We start from the raw sequence: 22,156 nt of genomic DNA, 5'->3' as shown, positions 1-22,156 counted from the left end.
AAAAATAACATTTACTTCTGCTGCTTCCATAAGATTTAGACTATTTAGCACAAATGTGAACTTAACATAATTATCATCAAACTGCTTAACATCACAAAGATTTAACACAAATGCTATTTTTTTTTTTTTTAAATAAATTTTGTTTCCCTTTTGTATACACCCTCTACCTGTTTCTACCTTTTCATGTGTATTGATTTTTCAAATTTCTAATTATTTCAGATTTAAACAAACCCTGAAGAAATCTTTTAGTCAATAAAGATATAATGTTGCACTTCTGCATACATTTGTATGTCTAAAACATTATACGCTTATTGGTTCTTATTCATCTGTGGACAAAACCACTCGGATGCTGATATTGATTTATAAACAAGTTTAAAATCAGAAGATTTAATTACTTACCTGCGTGTGTGTAAGAGACAGACAAGTAAATAGATAGCTCGCTTCATTACATCTGGTTGCCTTGCACTCCCCCCCCCCCCACCTTCCCTTGGTGCTTTGGAAACGTCTTGTTGAAAGTGCCACCAGAAATGAGATAGAAAATCTCTGTTTGAAAGTTACATGGTTTTGTCAACTTCTGTTTTGGGATCACCTCTGACCTTTCAGTGTAACTCAAATTTTTCCATTCAAACAACGGCTTGTATTATGTAACAGTAAAGTGCTGTTGGAATTAAACAGATAATTTTAGCTTTGTTCCATGTTTCCTTCCTTCATACCCCAATTTTCAGTTAATTTTTTTCTTTTTCTAGCATGTTTTCTCTGAGGAAGACATTCAGCATCTTGTGTCATTATTCCACAACTTGTTGAATTATGTTACTATTTCAATAATGAGTTGGCCAATTTGTGATACAAGCATTTTCTTATGAAGTTAACTATTGAAAAACAACCTTCTATGATTCTTTTATTTCATTTTCGAAAGTTCAGGTTATATATGTTATTTAATTGGAATTCATCATTGAGATGAGTTTTATTTAATAATTTTATTTATTGTAGACTATTATCCTCATCTTTCTTAGATGTTGTTTCATGACGTTTCGGCCAACTATTCCTCTGGCCTTCGTCAGGTGGTAACCGCGACAGGATAGGAACTCTACGTTTCCAAGTGAGAATTTTCTGAAGATAACGGTTTCAATCTTACCCAAAGCCGACCAGAGGCTTACTTGGCCAAAACGTGGTGAGACGACAACAACTATGGAAGACAGTATTTGCCGAGGATGCAGTTAGGAGATTTGGAGTTCCTATCCCGTCGCGGTTACCACCTGACGAAGGCCAGAGGAATAGTTGGCCGAAACGTTGTGAAACAGCAACTAAAAAAGATGCGGATAATAGTCCGCAAATAAATAAATAATAAATTAATAGTTCAAGTGATGATGTGTATATACGATGACAATATTTTCAAAGAATTCTTTATGGATAAAACTTTGTTTAATTCTAATTCTTTATCATCACCCACTTATTTTTGGATGCCTATTTTGTTTTTTGTTTGTTTTGGGGAGGGGGCGGTCATACCTGACTCATAATTTTGACAGTGGTACTTAGTATAATCTTAATAGACAGAAAGTCATTGACCGGTTTTTACTTTTTACTGGAAAACACTGGATTTCTTTCTTTAGTCTTTACTAGTCTCATTTTATTACAGATCGATGTATTGAAAAGGAGAAATTCTTCTAGACTGAAGCAATTTGTATTTTTGTCTCAATCCAATGTGCCACTTTTTAGGGAGCTGGATATTCTCTGCATTGAGAAATAACCTTTTGTCTAACTCTGTCCTCATGAGCAGGCAATAAAATATTGGCAACCAAAATATAGGATTTGTAGTTATATTTTTGTATGTGTGTGAATTGTGGACCTTAACTGCAGATCACAGTTAAATACTTCTGATAGATCCTCAACATCTCTTATAAAGATCACATTACAAATGAGAAATTGAATAATAGACTCTGACAAGCAGTCGAGTCATATAAAGATCTACTGACCACTGTGAAGAAGTATGGCCATATCACACAGTCATCAAGTTGTGCAAAGATAATCTTACAAGCAACTTTAAAGGTTGGATGTTCGAACAAACAAACAAAGAGATGGTGGAACAAAGCTGGTGTTGAGTAATATGTGCAAGAATGCAGAAAATTGGGCGACTAGAGAAAACTGTTTGCCAGGCTGGTGCTACCAGATTAGGCTGCCTGAAGATACAGGCTTCCTGACCTAAAATGCACCAAAGATTGATGTTTTTTTTTCTACTTCCTTTACAAAACTCAATCATGTTCTGGGAATTAATAAAAAGAAATATCTATCATGTAATGTAATTTTCTGTGTGACACGGGTCAGGGTGTTTCTACAGTTAGTAAGTCAGCCAAAGAGAATTGTCATAACACTTTCAAACAGCTTTAGGATAGTTTTCTCTTTAGGATATCTTTCTCATTGCTAGAGTTGCTTACTAAACAATAGTCCTCTCTGCCAAGTCACCAACTGAGATCATCATATTATGATATTGACTTTCTACTGTCTGGCTGCATTCTACCTTCATTTATGATCTGGGAATCGATCACTTACTTCTTTTTAATTAACTTTCTATAGAATAGAAATACAGTTTGTATCAAACTTTACGATGAGTATGGATATAATTAGTGTGGTTTTTGAAACAATTCATTTTTCATGCTCATCTCTTCTCTGGTCCAATCAAACCTTTCAAAACCATGAAATGACAGCTGGATTGTCTGTTAGTTCAAAAAGAAGATTAAAGTTTATCTGTCCACTTGAAATGGCATGCAGTTTAAATCCCGTGGTTAATGAAGACAAGCAGGGTTTGACTTGACTATCTTATAATATCACTCAAAGTGGTTTGACCTAGGAGAGAACACCAACCTTAATAGTATCACATTCTTATATAAAGTTAAATATATTTATATATTTAGATGTGCTGGACTCACTCTTAAACAAATTAACTGATTATTATGAATTTTGAAACACAGCTACTAGACATAAGGAATCCAGATGTGGACTATATTTCATTTTATACAAGTGGGGGAGGGGGGTTTAAAAAGTGAGTGCAAGATTTTTGTGGAAATTTAGACATATTAGACAGACATCAATTAATATCAGGTTGACAAGAAAGTTTTTAACTTAAATTCAGATAGAACATATCTCGGCTCAAACAAAAATTTATTGATTGAAATAAGCACCATCAGAGTCAACACACTTTTGCCAATGCAAAACAAGTGTATTTATGCTAGTAATGTAAAGATCTTGCATTCTGGTGGCGCTGAAGTTGTTAAAGGCATTTTTGATATTGCTTAGGTTTTTGAAGAATTTCTCATGCAGAAAGTTGTTGAGATGCTTGAAAAAGTGGTAGTCAGTAGGTGAGAGGCCTAGAGAGTATGGTGGATGAGGCAGAGTTTTGTAGCCCAATTCGTTCAACTTTTGCAGGGTCAGTTTAGCAATGTGTGATCGAGCATTATTGTGGAGAAAAATTGGGCCTTTTCTGTTGACTAATGCTGGGTGTTGTTGAAGTTTTTGATGCATTTTATCCATTTGTTGACAGTACTTCTCTGCCACAACCCAGTCGAGAAGCAGGTCATTCTTGTTGCGTTGAAGAAGGGAAGATGACACTTCATAACAGCATTTCTTTTGATTGTCATTCAATTTGTGAAGCACCCATTTATCAAGTTTTTTTGTCTTTTAAATCTCTCAAGTAGTTGGAAATTGTTGTATACATTATGTCTAATTCCGAAGCAAGTTTGCAAACAGTCGTGCGTGGATTGACTTCAACTAAGGCTCTTAATTGATCGTTGTCAACATCCGATGGCCAACCATTACGCTCATCATCTTCAAGATTCTTGTCGCCGCCACAAAATTTCTTAAACCACCATTATGCTGTGCATTCAGTAGTGGTTCCTGGGCCAAATGTTTCATTGATATTGCAAGTTGTTTCAGCAGAATAAGAAAATTGTGCAAATTTGCTTTATTCATCTTGTATTGAACGTTTTGAAAACAAAATGCATAATTGTATTAAAATAATGTAATTTAAACAATTAGATAGAGCGAAAAATGCTCTTTAAAATGATAAATAAAGTAAAAGATATTATAACGAAAACTTATTTTAAAATAAATCCTTTGAAATCAAAATTAAAAATTCTGCAAGAATTTTTATCTCAATCTAATATTAGGTTCAATATAATAATCAATAGAGAATTGTCTCTATACGAATAAATACATAATTTGCATCAATGAAAATATCATATTTAAACATATTTTTTGACCAGGTAATGCCAGGTGGTCTGCTAATATATATATATATATATATATATATATATACTAGCAGTTCAGCCTGGCTTTGCTTTGCCCCTATGTACTGTTCATAACTTGCCCTACATGTGAATACACTTTATGTAACATTTCAAATGTTTAGATCAAAATTTCTCTGGGTAATTTTGTAGAGACCGCAGGGATCAATTTTTTTAAAACTTTGACCCCTTAATATTTATTTTTTCGGGTTCAAATCAAATTGTAATGTTTGATCCATGTCCAAGTAACCTACATTTAAAATTTCAAGCGTTTAGACCCAGAATTGTTTGAGGACTTTGGTAGAATTTTCAAAGGTCAAATCGTTGAACTTTCATCCCTGGACAGCCAAATTTCTGGCCAAAAACTGATTAAAAAGATTTTCCGCAATCTCAATACTCCTTATGTCAAATCTCGAGTCTCTAGACCGGAAATTGACAGAATTATTTGGTAGGGAAGTGTACACAGACACACAGAGAAATAGACATTTTCACTTATATATATATATATATATATATATATATATATATATATATAATCATACTTCTAAAAACAGTCCAATCAAACCAGAAGGATCTAATAAATAAAACGATGATTTGCAACTCTCTGTAAGTGACTTATTTTTGTTATATAATTTCTACAATGACATATATTTATTATAAGCAATAAAATGCATTTAATTTCAATAATTTACTGCAATTTTACAGTTTTACCTCATTATCAAAGGTAAAGCATACGTTTTGGTATCAAGGTGAGTTGTTATTTTTTTATTTAAAATTTCCTTTTTTTATTTAAAAAAATGTCTGACGCAAGGACAAATTTTGATTACATTTTTTGTTTTTAAATTTAAACAAGCATCTTTTTTCTTTTTAAATTTGGATGATTTTTATCCAAACACGTTATATTTTCTTTGTTTTCCGTTTGTAGCAGGTGGCAACCGTATTTCCACTGAATCGTCTCCTATTCGAGCTGCTACGACATCGACTGGTACGACTCGCGGCAAAGGACGTTCTTCGAAAGGGTCCAATTCCACCCGCCCAACTGTCCAATGTCCGATCTGTCAGAAGACGCTTAACAACTCTAGTGCCTTGGTGAAACACAAGTTGACGCATAGTGATGAGCGGAAATTTGTCTGCCAGATTTGCTCAAAGGCTTTCAAGAGACAAGATCACTTGTAAGTAGTCAATCACGTTAAACCCCCTTCCCTCAGAGAGTGTTATTTTTTTAATGTTTATTTTATTAGGGGAAGTTCATTGCTTATCAAGGCCCAAAGACCGTTTGAGGATAAGGGTTAATGCGTGTCAAGTGGGCAGTGAGTCAACATTATTATTATCGGTATTGTGGAATTTAGTGTTTGTTTATTTAAGAGGACAGTTGAACAGGAACTTGTTCACTTTAGACTTGAAAATGGCCATGTTATAGTCAGCTGGGAAGCAATCCTGTAGTATTGTGTTCTACAAATGGACAGTTCTAAGAAAGAAACTTTAATCATGGAATTTATGTTTAGTTTTAGGCATAGGTAGATAATAAAAGAAAGTATTAGCAGTTTTAGTAGGTAGGCGAGTGTTTGCTGTGAATGTTCTACAGGGGGTACCATAGATAAAAACTCAGTTGAGTATCTGGGGGTATTTTGGTAATCTGATTACATAGTTTTGATATTGACCGGGCGATACCGAAGGTGTGCTGGTCAACAATTATTATGATTATTCAAGCCAAAAAGTTTTGTCAGTTAAAATATGTTTTAGAATAATAATCAAAATATTTATAATAAATATTTCTTTACAGTTTAGTTGACAACTTAGAAATAATGACATGTCAAAACATCAGGTGATTATCATAGTAACGTATGCTAATGACGTCATTTAGAAGGGGAGATGGTCTTTTTAAGATACGTGGAAATTAGTTAAGTTAGTTGGAGTCGAGAGCATATCCTAGTGTCTCTGAGTAGAGAGAGTCAGAAATGGCGATAGTCAGAATCAGCATTGCAACTTTCCAAAAAGGAAAAAATAATCTGGAATAAAAAGTTGCTGGAAATAAAACACTGTTGTTTCTTGGGGAGAATTTCCATAAAAGCTTCCCTTCAAACAAGACCAAAGATGGACAAGATATATTCCCAGTTGGCAAGATGTTGGAACCACAAATAAGCGTTATTCATCCTTTGTGATGTAAACGTATTATGTATATTCTTGTCCCGTTGTTGAGTGTTTTTTTTTTTTTTTTTTTTTTTTTTACACAGTGATCACCACTTATCAAGGCCCGGAAGCCACTAAGGGATAAGGGTTATTGCAAGTGTTACACACACTCAACGAACTCTAAGTAGACAATCACAATGCTAGACGGTCATAGGCGAACACATATATATACACATGTTATATAGATAACTGTGACGCATATATATACACGTTATATAGATGACTGTGACGCATATATATACACATGTCATATAGATGACTGTGACGCATATATATCCACATGTATATGCACTCTCATACAATCTAACCACACACTGTATATATCACAACGTTAAAGAGAATTAGTTAAATAGACACTTTTTATATACACTCTCACTACATGAGAGTTTATTCAAATATCTTTCTCCAGAGTTAGTTGTTTTCTTTTGATTTGTTTTCTTCCTAATTAATGACAGTTCTTGTATTCTTGGATGCAGATTCCCTGACTAAAACAGTGACGTGTTTCTTTTAAAATGTTGCATCGCAATAGAAAATATCACAAATGATTTAGTAACCGTATCAAATACTTATAACTAATGAAAGCTTTAATAAGCTTGGCATCTTTGTACGCTTGAGAGCTTTGCCACATGCTTGAGAGCAATATTTTGCAACTTATCTATGTCTTGGGCCGGTCTTTAAGTTGTCAGGAATGGCATAATAATATCAACCCTTATCTGGTCAGCTGATCCATTTAGTAGTTGTCTTAATCTTTATTCACTATATGATTATTTTTACGTAGCTGGAGTCTGATAGCCTGGAAGCATGTCCAAACCACATCAATCTCTTTGTTTTCCAATAACGTTGTTGATGGATCTGTTAATATTAAGCTTCTGTCTGATATCTACATTTCTACCTATTGGCGTCTTGACTGCGGTATGTTACTGGTCCTGTGCCATTCTAAGAGGTAATCCCTCCCAGGCTTGGCCTTCTCCCTTTGAAAAAGTGTTAGGTTATTCCTAATTGCCTTAGGTGCCCTCTGGGGAAAATGCCAAGGGAGCCTCCGATGCACTTTTTGCAAACCAGAGTGCTCTTCCTCTAGGGTGTTGGCTCTTCAATTCCACTTTTCGACCCTTGTGTCACATCTTTCTGCTGTGGAAGAGAGATAAATAAATTGCAGAGTTACCCCAAGAATAGTTCTTAAACATTTCACTTCAAAGACATTGAGCTTTCTATGACTAAATGATAAATATGATGATATTCCCGTCCACACAGATGATTTGTTTATAATGGTGAAGGCTTTGTGCAGAACCAACCACACTTTTTGGTACAACTGCTAATCTCAGTCAGTGCAATGGCTGCTACAAGACAGAGCAGAAAGTAGACTTCAGGTTTTTACATTAGAGTATTCCTTCTAACTGCATGTCTGAATAAAGACTAGGGGCGCATCTCTTCCAGTGAATTAAACACACCTTCAGATACTAACCTGGAAATTTCTACATCTTGGTGCAGTACATACAGCGCCTAGCATTCCCAAATGGTCACCCATGTGATACTGGCCAGGCTTATTGTTGGTTTACTTCAGTGATCTGGCTAGAACCAGTGTTTCAACATGATTATCCCAAGTTTAAAGTCACATTGGACAAACATTCAGATGGTATATAGATGCAATATCTTCTAATTGTAAATCACATAGCTTACTGCAGTTTCCTGCACTTTCGGTGTTTCAATGTGATTATGCCAAATAAATGATAAATGTATATCATCTATAAATATAAAAGCAAAAATGTGTGTATGTATGTGTGTTTGTGTGTTTGTATTTCTCGCAAAAACTTTCCACACGGGTCACGGATTTTTGCAAGATCTGTATCATTTTAAACTTCCAACCTTTGCCCGACAAATATTGAGAAATTGGCCAAAAACGTTAATTTTTTCCTCCTGAAATCATCCCTTTTCTACAGGGGGGGGGGGGTCAGCAAAAACCCTCCTCTCATGACGAATTTGCTTCTACGCATGCGTCATATGATTTACTTTAAATATTTGAAAAAGCGACACAATTTCGGCGACGTCATCTTAGCTCAGTTGCTTAGAGCGTGGCCTCATTATCTAAAGGTTTTGGGTTCGAATCGTGGTGTGAGATGTCTTTCGTTTTTTCGATTTTTTAAATTTAATATTGAAGCAGGGTTATTTAAGCCATTTTTCATGTGTTTTTCAGATTTTTTAACGTTTGTTTTTCTGTTTTTTTTTTTTACTTCGCTTATTCTTAGGGCATATAAACATCTATCTATATATATAAAAGCGAAAATGTGTGTTTGTATGTATGTATGTGTGTTTGTTTGTATGTATGTATGTGTATTTGTATGTCTCACAAAAACTTTTCACACGGGTCACGGATTTTCACCAGATCAGTATCATTTTAAACTTCCAACCTTCGCAAGACAAATATCGAAAAATTGGCCAAAAACGTTGATTTCTTCACCCTAAAATGATCAGTTTTCTACAGGGGGTGGGGAGGGGGTCAGCAAAAACTGTCCTCTCATGACGATTCCGCTTCTACGCATGTGTCATACGACGTCGTAACCTGATTTACTTTAAATATTTAAAAAAGCGACACAATTTTGTGGACGTCGTTTTAGTTCAGTTGCTTAGAGCGCGGCCTCATTAATCTAAAGGTTTTAGGTTCGAATTGCGGTGTGAGATGTTTTGTTTTTTTTTCAATTTTTTAAATTTTAATATTGAAGCAGGGTTATTTAAGCCATTTTTCACGTGTTTTTCAGATTTTTCTGTTTTTTTTACTTCACTTATTCTTGGGTTTTCATTAACACCCCCCACCCCAGCCGACCACACACACCCAAAAACACCCGGGCAATGCTGGGTACTCCCCGCTAGTCTTTAATATATATTTCACACATCTGTTTAAATGTATGTATGTTTGTATGTCTGCCTAAAACTTTTGACAGTGGTGACAAATTTTCATGAGATTGGTATCGTTTTGAAGCTCGTCCCTTCAGATAACAAATATCCAAAAATTGGTCCAAAAAATTAATTGCTTCACCTTCAACTAGGCACTTTTCTACAGGGAGGGATCGCTTTTTTTGCTGATATTTTCGAAAGTCATCCCCTCTTTTCGATTGTCTAGCCTTAATTTAAACCTATGTCACTTCCAGTTTGACAATGGACGCAACAGCAAACATGTCACTTTTTTTTTTTTTACATTCTTTTCCTCCTTCGCGGTACGAGTTCGAGCCTGCTTGCTTACTACCACTTTTTTTTTTGCTCAACACCCACCTCCTAACACCCGGGCAACGCCGGGCACCCAGGCTAGTAATTAAATACAGAAGAAACATCAGTGTGCATAAATTGACAATATGGAAAGCCGACAGGGCATATTTGTTGAGATATTGCATAAATATCGTCATTGTTGAAAATGAACGCCCAAAAAATAAAAACATGTATAAAATTCCTTATCCCAAAATTTAATTTTTGTATAATTAGTTTGGCCAACATTATGATTTTAGCTGTATGTGTTTATTTCTTTGTGTACTTTGTGTCTTAAATGCTTGAACAATCGTCACTTGATTTAATTTTGGAATATAGGTTCTTCTTCATTATTCATGCAAAGTTCGAAAATTCAAATATTGAGTTTCAAATGAAACCAATGATATCTACTGAATTGTCATGTTACAGTAATGAGCATATATCTAAAATTTATGAAAAACGATAAGGTAGAAAAATAATTATTAATGAAAATAGTTTTTGAAGTCAATGAAAATTGAGTTTTGCAAAAAAAAAAAAGAAAATGGAAACTGGAGAGTTCCAATTGTAGCAAAACAGGGTAAATATTTTCTGGAAACTGAAAATCTTTGATTTAGCAAAACTTATTTTTTGCTAATTGTCTTCGAAAACTGTTTTTATTTATAATTAATTTTCTACCATATTGTTTTTTTGTAATGTTTGGATATTTTCATTCCTGCGACATGACAATTCAGTAGATACCATTGGTTTCATTTGAAATTCAATATTTCAATTTTTGAATTTCGCTACAATAACAAAGAAGAACTTGAATATCTAGACGAGGGTTCATGAAAAGGTGAAAGACTTTTGGTGATAACTAGGACATATTGTTTTTATCATTTTGATGCTCGAGTAGTATATATCCGACACAGACACAATTAATCAACCAAGAACCACATCATTCTACATAAAAACACATAAGATATCAATGGATATATATACCTTAGAATTAAAACAAGGAAAAGAATATGCTGTTGTCATAGCCCTAGTGATAACTTTGGTTCTGTTTATCAGACTCATTACTTGGTCATGTTATTTTGTCACAGTCAAAAATGGAAATACTTCATATAATACGAAGAAAAAAGGCCCAGATAAGACTTTTACTAATCATGATGGTGACAGGTCTTGGAACTAATTATGTTCTGATACAATTTATTTTGAGTGACATTTTTTGGGGGGTGAGGGATTGTTTTGACTACATTTTTTTCGGAATGGTATTCTCACATAACATCCAAGATGAGAACGGTCGTCCCAATAACCAAATAATTCAAATTATCAATTCAATGTCAACAAATTTGTGTTGAATCGTTCTGTGAATTAATCATGATTCTTAATCCTATGAAAAATTTCACGTCCTTAACCTTGAATGGCTTTTGGCCTTAACCTTGTGTATAAAAATAATACTAATCTCAAAAGTTCTGGAACTTCTATTTCTTTTTTAGTTATTTTTCTCTTACAAATTGACATTATCATATTACATATTAGGAACCCTACGTTGGTGACTATTAAATTAGCTAGTGTGAATTTTAATTAGGATCACATTTAGTGCATGTCAGGATAACCTTAATCTGCAAACAGAATCGTTCCTAGGCAGAGGACAGAGATCAAACATGGTCAACAAACAGACTCAAACAATGATGAATGACGTCACGTTTTTGAGGAGAGAACCAAAGCTTTTTTTCAGATGAGTCTGCATTGGAAGCTGTGTGAATGAGCCACTGCCAATGCTGCAGAAAACTGATAACCTAATGTGAACATTACTTTGATGTCCATTTACATCGCTCATTCAATAAGTTAGGAAGAAAGTTAAGAAGTAAATAACTAGATAACATAAATCTCTCCCTCCTAAATCAATTCTCTCCAGATAAAACCTTGGAGAAAACTCAGCAATTGTCTCCTTGTGTCTTTCTTCATGAAAAAGAATTTTCTTTGTCTTGGTCAAACAGACCAGACGATTGACAGCCACTTGTGAAATTATAAGAAGAAATGACTATATAAAAAAGGAGATCCTCTTCCATAGAAATACTCTGATCATGCTATGTATAATGTTTATTTTTTATTGAAAATGTTGCAACTTGCATTATTTTTTTTATTATTCAGTATTTTTGATTACTTAAAGTTTGTTCTTTTTTTAAATCTTTTTCATCAGAAATGGACATTTAGTGACGCACCGTGCCCAGAAACCATACGTATGTAGTGTGGAAGGGTGTGACAAAAGTTACTGTGATAATCGATCGCTTCGACGGCACTTAGAGAACCACCACAACAAGCCGACGGAAGCGAGCAATGCTGGCAGTGGAAATAGCGTAACCAACACGAGCAGTGTCATCCCTCCTGCAACCACAAATATTAACATTATCCCCAACTCAACTGCAGCAGTCGCTGCCTCAGCTCTTGTTCCTGCATCAGCAGCAGCAGCAGGCTCCGTGTCTGTTCCAGCCCAAACTGTCGTTCCTGTCTCAACGCTGGCTCAGACAGTGACTGCTCTTCCAGGACAAGCCACAGCTCAGACCGGCATTCATATTGCTCAGTTGAGCCGTAGCCAACGAATGGAGTATCAAGAAACTGGTGCCGTTGACAATAATAATCTCTTTGCTGACACTGGTTCCAGCAACAACAACAACAACAACAACAATAACAATAATAACAACAACAACAGCAGCAGCAGTAATGGAGCCAGTCGAATACATTATGCCCCACCACCTTATAATTCAGCGGTGACGTCAGAGGAAAATCAACAGTTTGTAAACACACAGCCAAAATATTTTCAGTTTGATACAGTTCAACAAGTGCAGCAACTTCAGCAGCAGCAGCAGCAGCAGCAACAATCACATCAGCAGCAGCAACAACAACAGCAGCAGGTACTGCAGCCTGCATCATTTGAAACAGCTAATTGGCCACAGGACCTTATTTATAAGGTTTATGATGTAAAGAAAGATTTTTTTTTTGTTTTTTTTTTGTTTTGTTTTTTGGCAAGGGGGGGGGGAGCTGCTGTTTGATCCCAATGTCATGCGAAATCAAGATAACATATTTCGCACTTTTACTAAATCCATTATAAAAGACCTATACTTCACCCATCTACCCAATTATTTATATTTAGACAAAAATGTTGGTTACATTTGCAGAGAATTGCCTGTTTTTCTATGGATGTTGTGCCAGCATATTCTGGCAGCTTACATAATTTGCTGGCATATGCAGAGTGCTGATCGAATTTTAAAAGAAAACATCATGAAAGAAAATATAACTTCAATGAAGAAAATGGAAATATAATAAATAAATCAAAATATCAACCTACGATAAGTTTCATAAATAAATATTTATTTTTTAGTGTAAAACAACAAAAGAAAGTATTTTTTATTTATTTTTTGTGTGAAGTGGGAAGTTCATAAGAAATGTTACTGTTTTAAGGAAGTTTTCTTTTTTGGAGTGAAAGGGGCTTCAGAAAAAGATTATTTTTTATGAAAAAATGTTTTTTCTTTTATCAAAGCTAGGGTTAGAGGGAAAGGTTATTTTTCTTTGAAAGATTTTCTGTTATCTGTATGGGATTCCTAAGAAAACACTCTTTGCAAATATCTTGTAGGAAATTTTTTCAATTGATCACCGTATGTTCCATTAGATTTATCATAACGGTTTTATTAAAATGATTTATTTTTAACAATTTAAATTTTTGCATGTTTAAAGGTAATATTTTCTTCCCAGAGTTCTGAGCGTTTCACCATATTCTGGTGGTTTATGTAAGCTGCCAAGACAAAATTCATGGAAAAACGAGTCATTCTCTGCATAAATACCAAAATGTCTACCTAATTTCAAGAAATAGATTGTTATTTTAATATGTTCTTCCTATGAGCTGTCTATATCACTACCAATGTCCTTCTTAACATGAGCTCATTAGGTCATAACATAATGATGTAAAGCGTTTCTATTCATCATCACATCATATGAATCCGAAGATTCTATTGTTGGCATTGGTTTCCCTGATATTTTTCTAGTTCAAATTCTTTCTGGAAAGACATTGACAATATGGAAGGAACCGCGTGATGGTTGATAACATCTTAAGTGGAAGTGACTTTTGTGGAATGAACTAGATTCGAACTTGGGATACCCAAGTTGTCAGTTCATGTCATTAACCACTTAACCAGGGTCACCTCCCAGTTTGATGCTCTGTTAGTTTATTCAAGTTCATTTCTACATATACTATCCTAATTTATGTTTCTCATTTTCGATTTTATGCATTTATTACTAAAGTTAATATGTAGTTTTTTTATTGTGGTTATTTATATTTGTTTTGTAATCTATTTGGAGACATAGTATCATAATCCATAATTATCTCACTGTATTTAAGATGAAGTGGACTATTAGCACCTCTCTACAAGCCATCCTACCCACAAGAAAAACAAACTTTGCTGCTTGTTTACATTGGTGATCTTTTAAACCAATGCATTTCAGGTGAAAATGTTATGTCCTTACATATCATGGCAAAATTTGTATAAATTCAAAAAAATCTGGAAAATGATCTAGTAGGTAATGTGCTAGAAGTATTTTAAATAAAAAATGGCTGCCTATCCCCCCCCCGTATTTCCTCCTGTGACTGAAAACCAGACAACATATAAATATCTGTGTGTGATGTTGCCAAGCTTATCAAAGACTTTGATTCCAGTAAAACAACTGGCCCCTATAGTATTTCAATCATAATGCTCAAAAAGCTTCAACCCGCTAACTGGGGCATTGTGGTCATCTGTTGTCAAGAATATGATCACAAGCTTTTCTCTGACCTGCTTCCACTCTTTTGTTGAAGGCTACAGGAACTAATGCTACCCATAGAATTAATAGAATTTTTTTTATCAAAGTTTATTCCTCTAAATCCGCGTGCTGTATCTATGCCCGTGCATTTTAACAGGATTGCCTCTTGAAAAGTATGACTCTTCATTATGCATGGATAGTTATTCATTATGGAGAGACTGTTGCAAACTCCAACTGCAAAACGAGCTATTTTATACATCATATAGTGCTGGGTGCATAGAGACCAGTCAAGAATGCTATAGAAGACCATCCTGGAATAACACTACTCATCTGCATAAATGTAAAATTTTTGTATAAATTCAAATGTTCAGCTCATCTAGAAATTGAACTGGGTTCAGTTTTGGATTGGAGTATTAAATTGTTTTTGTTTTGTTTAATCCAGGTAAAACTGAGTTTGTATTTTTCAGTCATAGGTGTGTCCATTTTCTTGCTGAGATTCTCATGGATGACAGCTCTTGGGGAGAACTTGACTCTAAAACCTCTTGGTCTTTCTTTCTCATCAAATCTTTCTTGAAATTCATATATTAGATCCCTTTTGGTTTCTCTTAAAGTCTGTTCTCTCTATCACCCCAAACACTTTCTCACACCTGAGGCTATTCTCTATTGCTATAAATCTATCAGACCATGTATGGAGTACTGTTGTAATGTTGGTACCAGTGAATCTCTGTCCCATTTGAGATTTCTTGATAAGGTTTGGAAATTTTTCTGTAATTTGATTAGCTTTTTTTCTCTTTGCATCTGCTCTCTCTCAACGACGTGATATTGCTAGTCTCACTTACTTTTTATAAATACTATTATAATATGTGCTCTTCAGAATTGTCTGATCTATTTCCTGCTTCCTTTGTTTCAGCTCATATGATTTGTTGGTCTACTGGTCTTCTTCAATTTGCTGTTTTGATACCTCATTGTTATAATACGGCTTTCTTATTTCAGTAACTTGCAAATAAATCACCAAGTGAATCATCTCCTATTAACTTTCTATCTATCACTTTCACCCTTTCTTAATGCATGTTGTAGGTTTATATGAGGTTCCTTCAATAAGTTTCCAGACTTTTTTGTACAGGCATTTAAAAGTGTCATAAACACTTGGAAATTCAGTATCTTATTGCTATACATCTTATGAGATGACTGGCCAATTTTTATGATTTCAGGTTCAAATGAATTGCTACAGCAGGAATTGGAATACACCCTACTAAAGCCCGATTTCACATCTGGTGAATTTCAAAAATGCAATAAACTTGTAAAAATGCCATAGAAACGTATGGAATACTTCTGACTGCTTTTGAACCATCTTGCATGAATTGATCATCAGTTTTTGAGTGGCATAAGAGATTCAAGGAAGACAGGGAGTCTGGTGAGGAATGGTGAGAGGTGTGGGAGGAGTAAGTAAGTCAGAACACCAGAGCTGATTGGTCAAATAAAGAATTTCATGAATAAGGATCATTGTGCGTCTACAGAGACAATAAGTTCACAGTTTGATGTCAGTGTGCGAACAATTATTCGCAAGGAACTGAAGATGCGGAAGATTTTGTGCAAAGTTTGTCCCGAAGGTGCTTAGAGAAAATCAGAAAGAAAGACATTTTCATGACAGCAGGGATATAGTCGAGCTGATCTTCACCCTCTCTATGAGCCAGACCTTGCTCCTTGTAACTTTTGGTTATTCCTTAAGTTCAAGAAAAACTTTAGAGGCTGTCGTTATGAGACAATTGAGGAGATGAAAGAGGCTGTCAGGAGGGTCATTGACACGCTTATACAAGAGGACTTCCATGGGGCCTTCCAGAAGTTGTTGGAATAGCGTGAGTGCATTACAGCCGGAGAAGATTACTTTGAAGGAGACTAGTGTTTCATGTGTACACTATCAATAAAAGTATCCATACGGAAAAGTCTGGAAACTTATTGAAAAAACTTTGTATACCATGTGTTACTCTCTCTTTCGTCACTCTGTGCTTATTAACAACCAATTGTAATAATGACGGATATGAATAAAAAGTTTGGAATAGTTTATTAAAAAGAAATATCATCACAAATATTTGCTTGTGATGTATGTAACTTTTTTCACTTTTTTATGTTTTTGTAGAATTTGATTCCCAGGCATTGGATGGAAAAGCTCAAGTTTTTTTGGCATCTTACTGATGCTCATCTCTGATTAAATGTTTGTACTACACGAATCACATGATAGTTGGAAGATAAAGTGTGTGTTTGTGTGTGTGGAGGGAGCTACGTACTTCCTAATTAACTGCATGTTCATTTCGTGTGCATTTTCTTTTAACAAAAATAATTTCTAAATAAGTGTTAAGAATCATGGGAAAAACCTTTATAAAATGAAATACAAATAGCAAATGTGCTAGGACACAAATAACAATTAAAATACATGAAAAATAAAGAATGTTCTTTTAAATTAAGATGTTTTTTTTGGTTTTATCTTTTAGCGTTATCTAAATATGAAAGACATTGCCATAAATGAACCTGAAAAAAGGTCATATCAACAAAACCAGTAAAAGTAAAAGTATCAATATTGAAAAGGAAGCTGTTCACTAGGGATTTTTTTATTGGTTTACTTTGGAAGATGAAAGAATAAATGTGACAACTAAAAACGAAAATTTGATAAAGCCTCTGAACAATACTAAACAATATTAAACACACCTTTTCTGGAGTAAGATTTTATTAGAAATCTAATGCTTGTAGTTAGTACTTTTGAAAATTTGTAATAAAATCTACTGTAAGAAAAAGTGGAATTTTTAAGTGTTAAAAAAGATGTAGGAATAGACATTTTTCATTCATGCAACTTCAACTTCTAAAAAAAAAATATGCTTTGGAATATAGTATAGTTTGTTGGCGTCCATCCGTCTACAGGGTGGTCAAAAAGTCAGGTAACATTTTAAAGAAAAACGATATTAGCATTTTTTATTTAAACAAATAATATTAAACGAATAGAGATTATAATGGATCATATTGTTTTTTCTACCTTTAACATGTTACCTGACTTTTTGACCACCCTGTAGATAGATGATGGTAAATCGTGGCTGAAGGTTGTCATAAGTGTGAAAAACTAAACAAAAATGTAAGAGGAAAAGACTTTATTTGCAATTGTAAATTTTTATAGTTGGCTGATATTGTCTCAGGCCTTCTTCAGTTGATGAAAACAAAACATAATCATAAGTCCATGTCCGAAACCTTTTGGCAAAAAATCCATGAATTTGAGTTTTTACTTTATTCGAATAAAGTATGAATGTAAAATGCATATTTTTTTCTGCTTGATTTTTTTACAACTTTTTTAAAGAAACAAATTTTCTTTTTCTTATTTTCTTCTTATTTTCTTTCCCCCTCTCATATTTTAGAATAACCAGTTTGTTAACCAGAATGTGGTCAGTCAGACAGCTGGTCAAAGCAGTCCAAGGACGGAATCTGACCATTCTCCTGGTTACTTACAACAGATCAGTCCTATTAGCCCGGCTCCATTACCTACTCAGACCACAACTACATTACAGTTATCAGCCCAACAACGTAACTCTTGGGGAAAACCAACAAAACCAGGAACTGAAGTAAAACCTATGAAAGCGTAAGCACAGTTTTCTGTTTTTATTAAAAAACATTTTAAATTGATTTTGTTAGATTTTGCTTGGCTGCCCCCCCCCCTTCAATTTAATTTACGTTCTTTCATTCAACATGGAGAGAAATTAATATTTTACTATTTAAATTATTTTGGCCTTAAAACCATCCTGTAAATGATTATTTTTTTTTCAAATATTTAATTTCTAGAAGTTCAGTTTTCTGCCAAACATGTGGTTATGGTGTAAAGAGACAGAAATAAGCAGCCATGATTAGCATGTGCCTATTGTAAGGAAACAGTGGTACGCGAACCTAGAACCATTTAGATAAAAGGCAAGGATGATTATGCAAATTTAGGTTCTGTTAGAAGTTCAAAATGACAAAATAAAAAGATGCAGATTTAAAAATTTTGTCTTAAAGGGCATTTATCTTTAAACGTCACTTCATTCAGGTGTGTTTTGTTGGTAAAAAAAGTAATAAAGAAGAAGAATGTTGCAACTTATGCAAACAGTGGACATCTTCATTGTTAATGAAAGAACAAAATAATCTGGTTTGTGTGATTGTTTTTCAACTTGAAATAATTTACGTGACTGAAATAGGAATTAATTACCTAAGTACATCTTTCAATCATTAATTTCAAAAATTATGAATATATCTTGCAAAATGAAAGCAAAGAGGTTGAAATGTAGAGGGAGACAGGTAATATCAACACTAATCAAGATATCTTGCACCTTCCTTTTTCTCAACTGATTGATATTATTGGTATAAAATATTACAAAGTTGTGCAAACTGTATCTGACTATACCTTGGTATGGCCTTGGCTTGATATTTATCGTTTCTCATTTGTGCCATGGATTTTCTCAGTTTTTCCTGGCATCAATGTTCATGCTGAACATCCATAAACAGCAAAGATGTCATTGTATTGTAACAAAGCCTTGGAACAATACTAAACAATATTAAACACACCTTTTCTAGAGTAAAATTTTATTAGAAATCTAATGCTTATAATTAACATTTTGGGGAATTTGTAATAAAATCTTCTGTAAGAAGGAGTGGTATTTTTGAGTGTTAAAAAAAGATGCAGGAATAAACCTTTTTAATTTATGCAACTTCGACTAATAAAAAAAAAATGCTTTGAAATATGTAAACATGAAAAATTACAAATACAAAAAAATCAATTTCGTGTATATCAAAAACTTCTTAGGAATGAAATCTGGTTTTTATTAACAATTTGATACTTACAAAGATACAAACAAAATTCAAGTTAGAATTGTATGGGTGGAGAGAAGTCAACTGAGTGTGTTTATATATATATATATATATATATATATATATATATATATATATATATATATATATATATATATATATATATAGTAATTTATAAAATATATATGGCGATTAAGCTACACTGAATATTCGGCGTTTCATCCACTATAGGATTCGTCAGGCTAATGCGCGAATTCTGTGGTTGTTTCTCGTTTTTATATATGTTGAGGATTTTAGTTAGCCAATCAGCTTTCTAGTATCCACCGCACCCCTTCCTATCAGCCAATGGGCATGCATTTTATCAAACAAAGGATCTGTTTTAGAACTAGGTTAGTGGTTTAAGGCAGACGATTTTCCTCATTTCTGCTCTTTTTTAAAATTTTTTTTATATAAATATACATATGTGTACACACATACATGCATACATATATATATATATATATATATATATGTGTCTGGTCGTTTATGTATATTCATGTTTATTTGATTTATTTATTTGTTTGTTTTCTATTGTTTTTGTTAGTTTTAAAGCTATTTTGTATCGCTATCCTAGAGTAAGTTTTATTTTGTGAACACAGTTGTTTGCTATTTCTCGTCTATTCTTTGTCCGATAAAATGCATGCCCTTTGGCTGATAGGAAGGGGCGCGGTGGATACTAGAAAGCTGATTGGCTAACTAAAATCCTCAACATATATAAAAATGAGAAACAACCACAGAATTCGCGCATAAGCCCGACAAATCCTATAGTGGATGAAACGCCGAATATTCAGTGTAGCTTAATCGCCATATATATTTTATAAATTACTAACTAGCTCTACCTACGTATTGAGCACTTTTGAAGTAAATATTTAAAGTTTACGCATAAATCTATACTTTCGTATATTAATTTTATGTGAGTAAATGAAGTAGTTATATATATATATATATATATATACTAGACTACCCATGACCCATTGGGTCAGTATGTTATATTAGCTATGGGATTCATGTATGAGCGTGACACTTGTGACGTAAAGAAAATAGTTTTTTTTTTACATAAAAGAAACATTTCTATGAAAGTATATTAAAATTAAAAATCATGGACGGGTCACTCAAACATGAAAAAAAAATCCTCCCTATTCGTGTAAAGTTACCTATTTTTCTGAAGAATCGCTCAAAAATCGAAAATTAAACATGATTTTCCTACGAATCGAACGGCGACGAAAGTCATTTAGCAGCAAAAACCCACATGAACCTACCGATGGGAAATATAAGGATGAAAAACCCATATTGGAATCCTTCAACCAAGTAATAGAAACTTAAAATCTAAAAAAAAAGTAATCAATAAAACCTGAAGCAAAAAAATTAAACCTAAATAAATAAAATAAAATAAAACTAATATTAAAACAGATTAGTAAATGTGTCAACAAATTAACCATTCTTGCACAACTATTTTGTATCTAGAAATGCAAAAAAATAAAAATAAAAAAAGGAAGGAAGGAAAAGGGACGGATAGAGAGTAGTAGTAGTAGTCTTGGCTTTACTACAATTGTTCTTATGTTTGTCAACGGGTTAAAGTTGTTTAGTTGTAAGAAAATAGCGACAGTGTAGAGGTAATAAAGAATAGTTGCAAAACAATTCCACTTTTTCCATGTTAAATAATAATTTCGAAATAATAACGTTAATATTTCAGTGCGCAGGTCAAAATCTGCAAAAGAAGCGATTTGTGTTTATTTGTTTACATTGTTATGGGTTAATGTTTATGCGCGCATGCGCAACCGGATGTCGTAAACCGGAAAGTGGGTTACATCACTCGTTACAAGGTCATTTGAGTTTTATAATTATATATATATATATATATATATATATATATATATATATATATATATATACAAATATATAAAAATTTCTACTACAGACTGATGATCCCTACAAAAATATTAAGACTAGCTTAAATTCTTAGGAGCGAACTAATACAGTGATTACAAGAGATTGATTAACTTACAGACAAGCATGAAACATTAGTGTTTGTGGGTTAAAAAAAAATATATATTTTTTTTTGTTTATTATACAAATACTATTGGTTGTATATATGCATACATGTTTCAGTGGAATCTTAATTCAAAGAAACCACCTCATCAGACCACAAAGGGGACGTTAATGAAACGAGAATCAAGGTTACATTCATCATTTATAAAATATATTACGGTGTGGTTTACACCCTGAAAAAAGGGGGTGGTTATATAGTTTGTGAATGTGGGCAGTAGAGGTTTTGGAAGGGGGTGTGGTGAAGAAAGAAAGTAGGGGAGAAAGAAGAGGGAAGTATGATCCCGTGTGGTCAAGCTATTGCAATGGGGGAGGGTATTAGTTTTATTTTAACTTGGTGTTTATATATATATATATATATATATATATATATATATATATATGTATATATATATATATATATATATATATATATATATATATATATATATATATGAGGGGGTGCTGTTAAGTGTATGTGTTGCATTTTTTGGCACACAAAAATTTATAAAAACGCAGCTTCTTATTAATTTTCTTTGTGTATTGTGTCATGTTTTATGCAGTTTTATATATAAAAAATGCTCTGTTATTTGTATCCCTTATTTTGCAGTGATGAATCGAAGCCAATCAAATGCAACACTTGTGACAAACGATTTAAAAATGTCCCTGCACTGAATGGACACATGAGACTGCATGGTGGATATTTCAAAAAAGTCAAGGTAAATTGACTCATGATCTAGCCCAAGTTATTGTTTTCAAGTGAATTCCTGGTTGGACCAAATCGTTATTGTTTAGTG

The 22,156-nt window shown here is 33.5% G+C and overlaps 1 protein-coding gene across 3 annotated transcripts in view; it reads left to right on the top strand.

The window, feature by feature from the left end:
* The window catches only part of LOC145277588 (uncharacterized), a 176,595-nt gene that overhangs the window by 90,012 nt on the left and 64,427 nt on the right, over window positions 1–22,156 (top strand). For 2 of the 3 annotated variants that reach the window (XM_080129102.1, XM_080129099.1), the window contains 4 exons: window positions 5,203–5,449; window positions 11,887–12,664; window positions 17,876–18,096; window positions 21,970–22,078. In XM_080129102.1, coding sequence (XP_079985228.1) covers window positions 5,203–5,449; window positions 11,887–12,664; window positions 17,876–18,096; window positions 21,970–22,078 — 1,355 coding nt within the window. The remainder of the gene's footprint in view (window positions 1–5,202; window positions 5,450–11,886; window positions 12,665–17,875; window positions 18,097–21,969; window positions 22,079–22,156) is intronic. The other variant, XM_080129101.1, reaches the window with a different exon arrangement.

This window comes from Euprymna scolopes, chromosome 6 (genome assembly GCF_053919585.1).
Source record: "Euprymna scolopes isolate OS-2025 chromosome 6, ASM5391958v1, whole genome shotgun sequence".
NCBI lineage: Eukaryota > Metazoa > Mollusca > Cephalopoda > Sepiida > Sepiolidae > Euprymna > Euprymna scolopes.
Note: the sequence above shows the minus strand (reverse complement) of the source record. Positions and strands in the feature narration are given on the sequence as shown.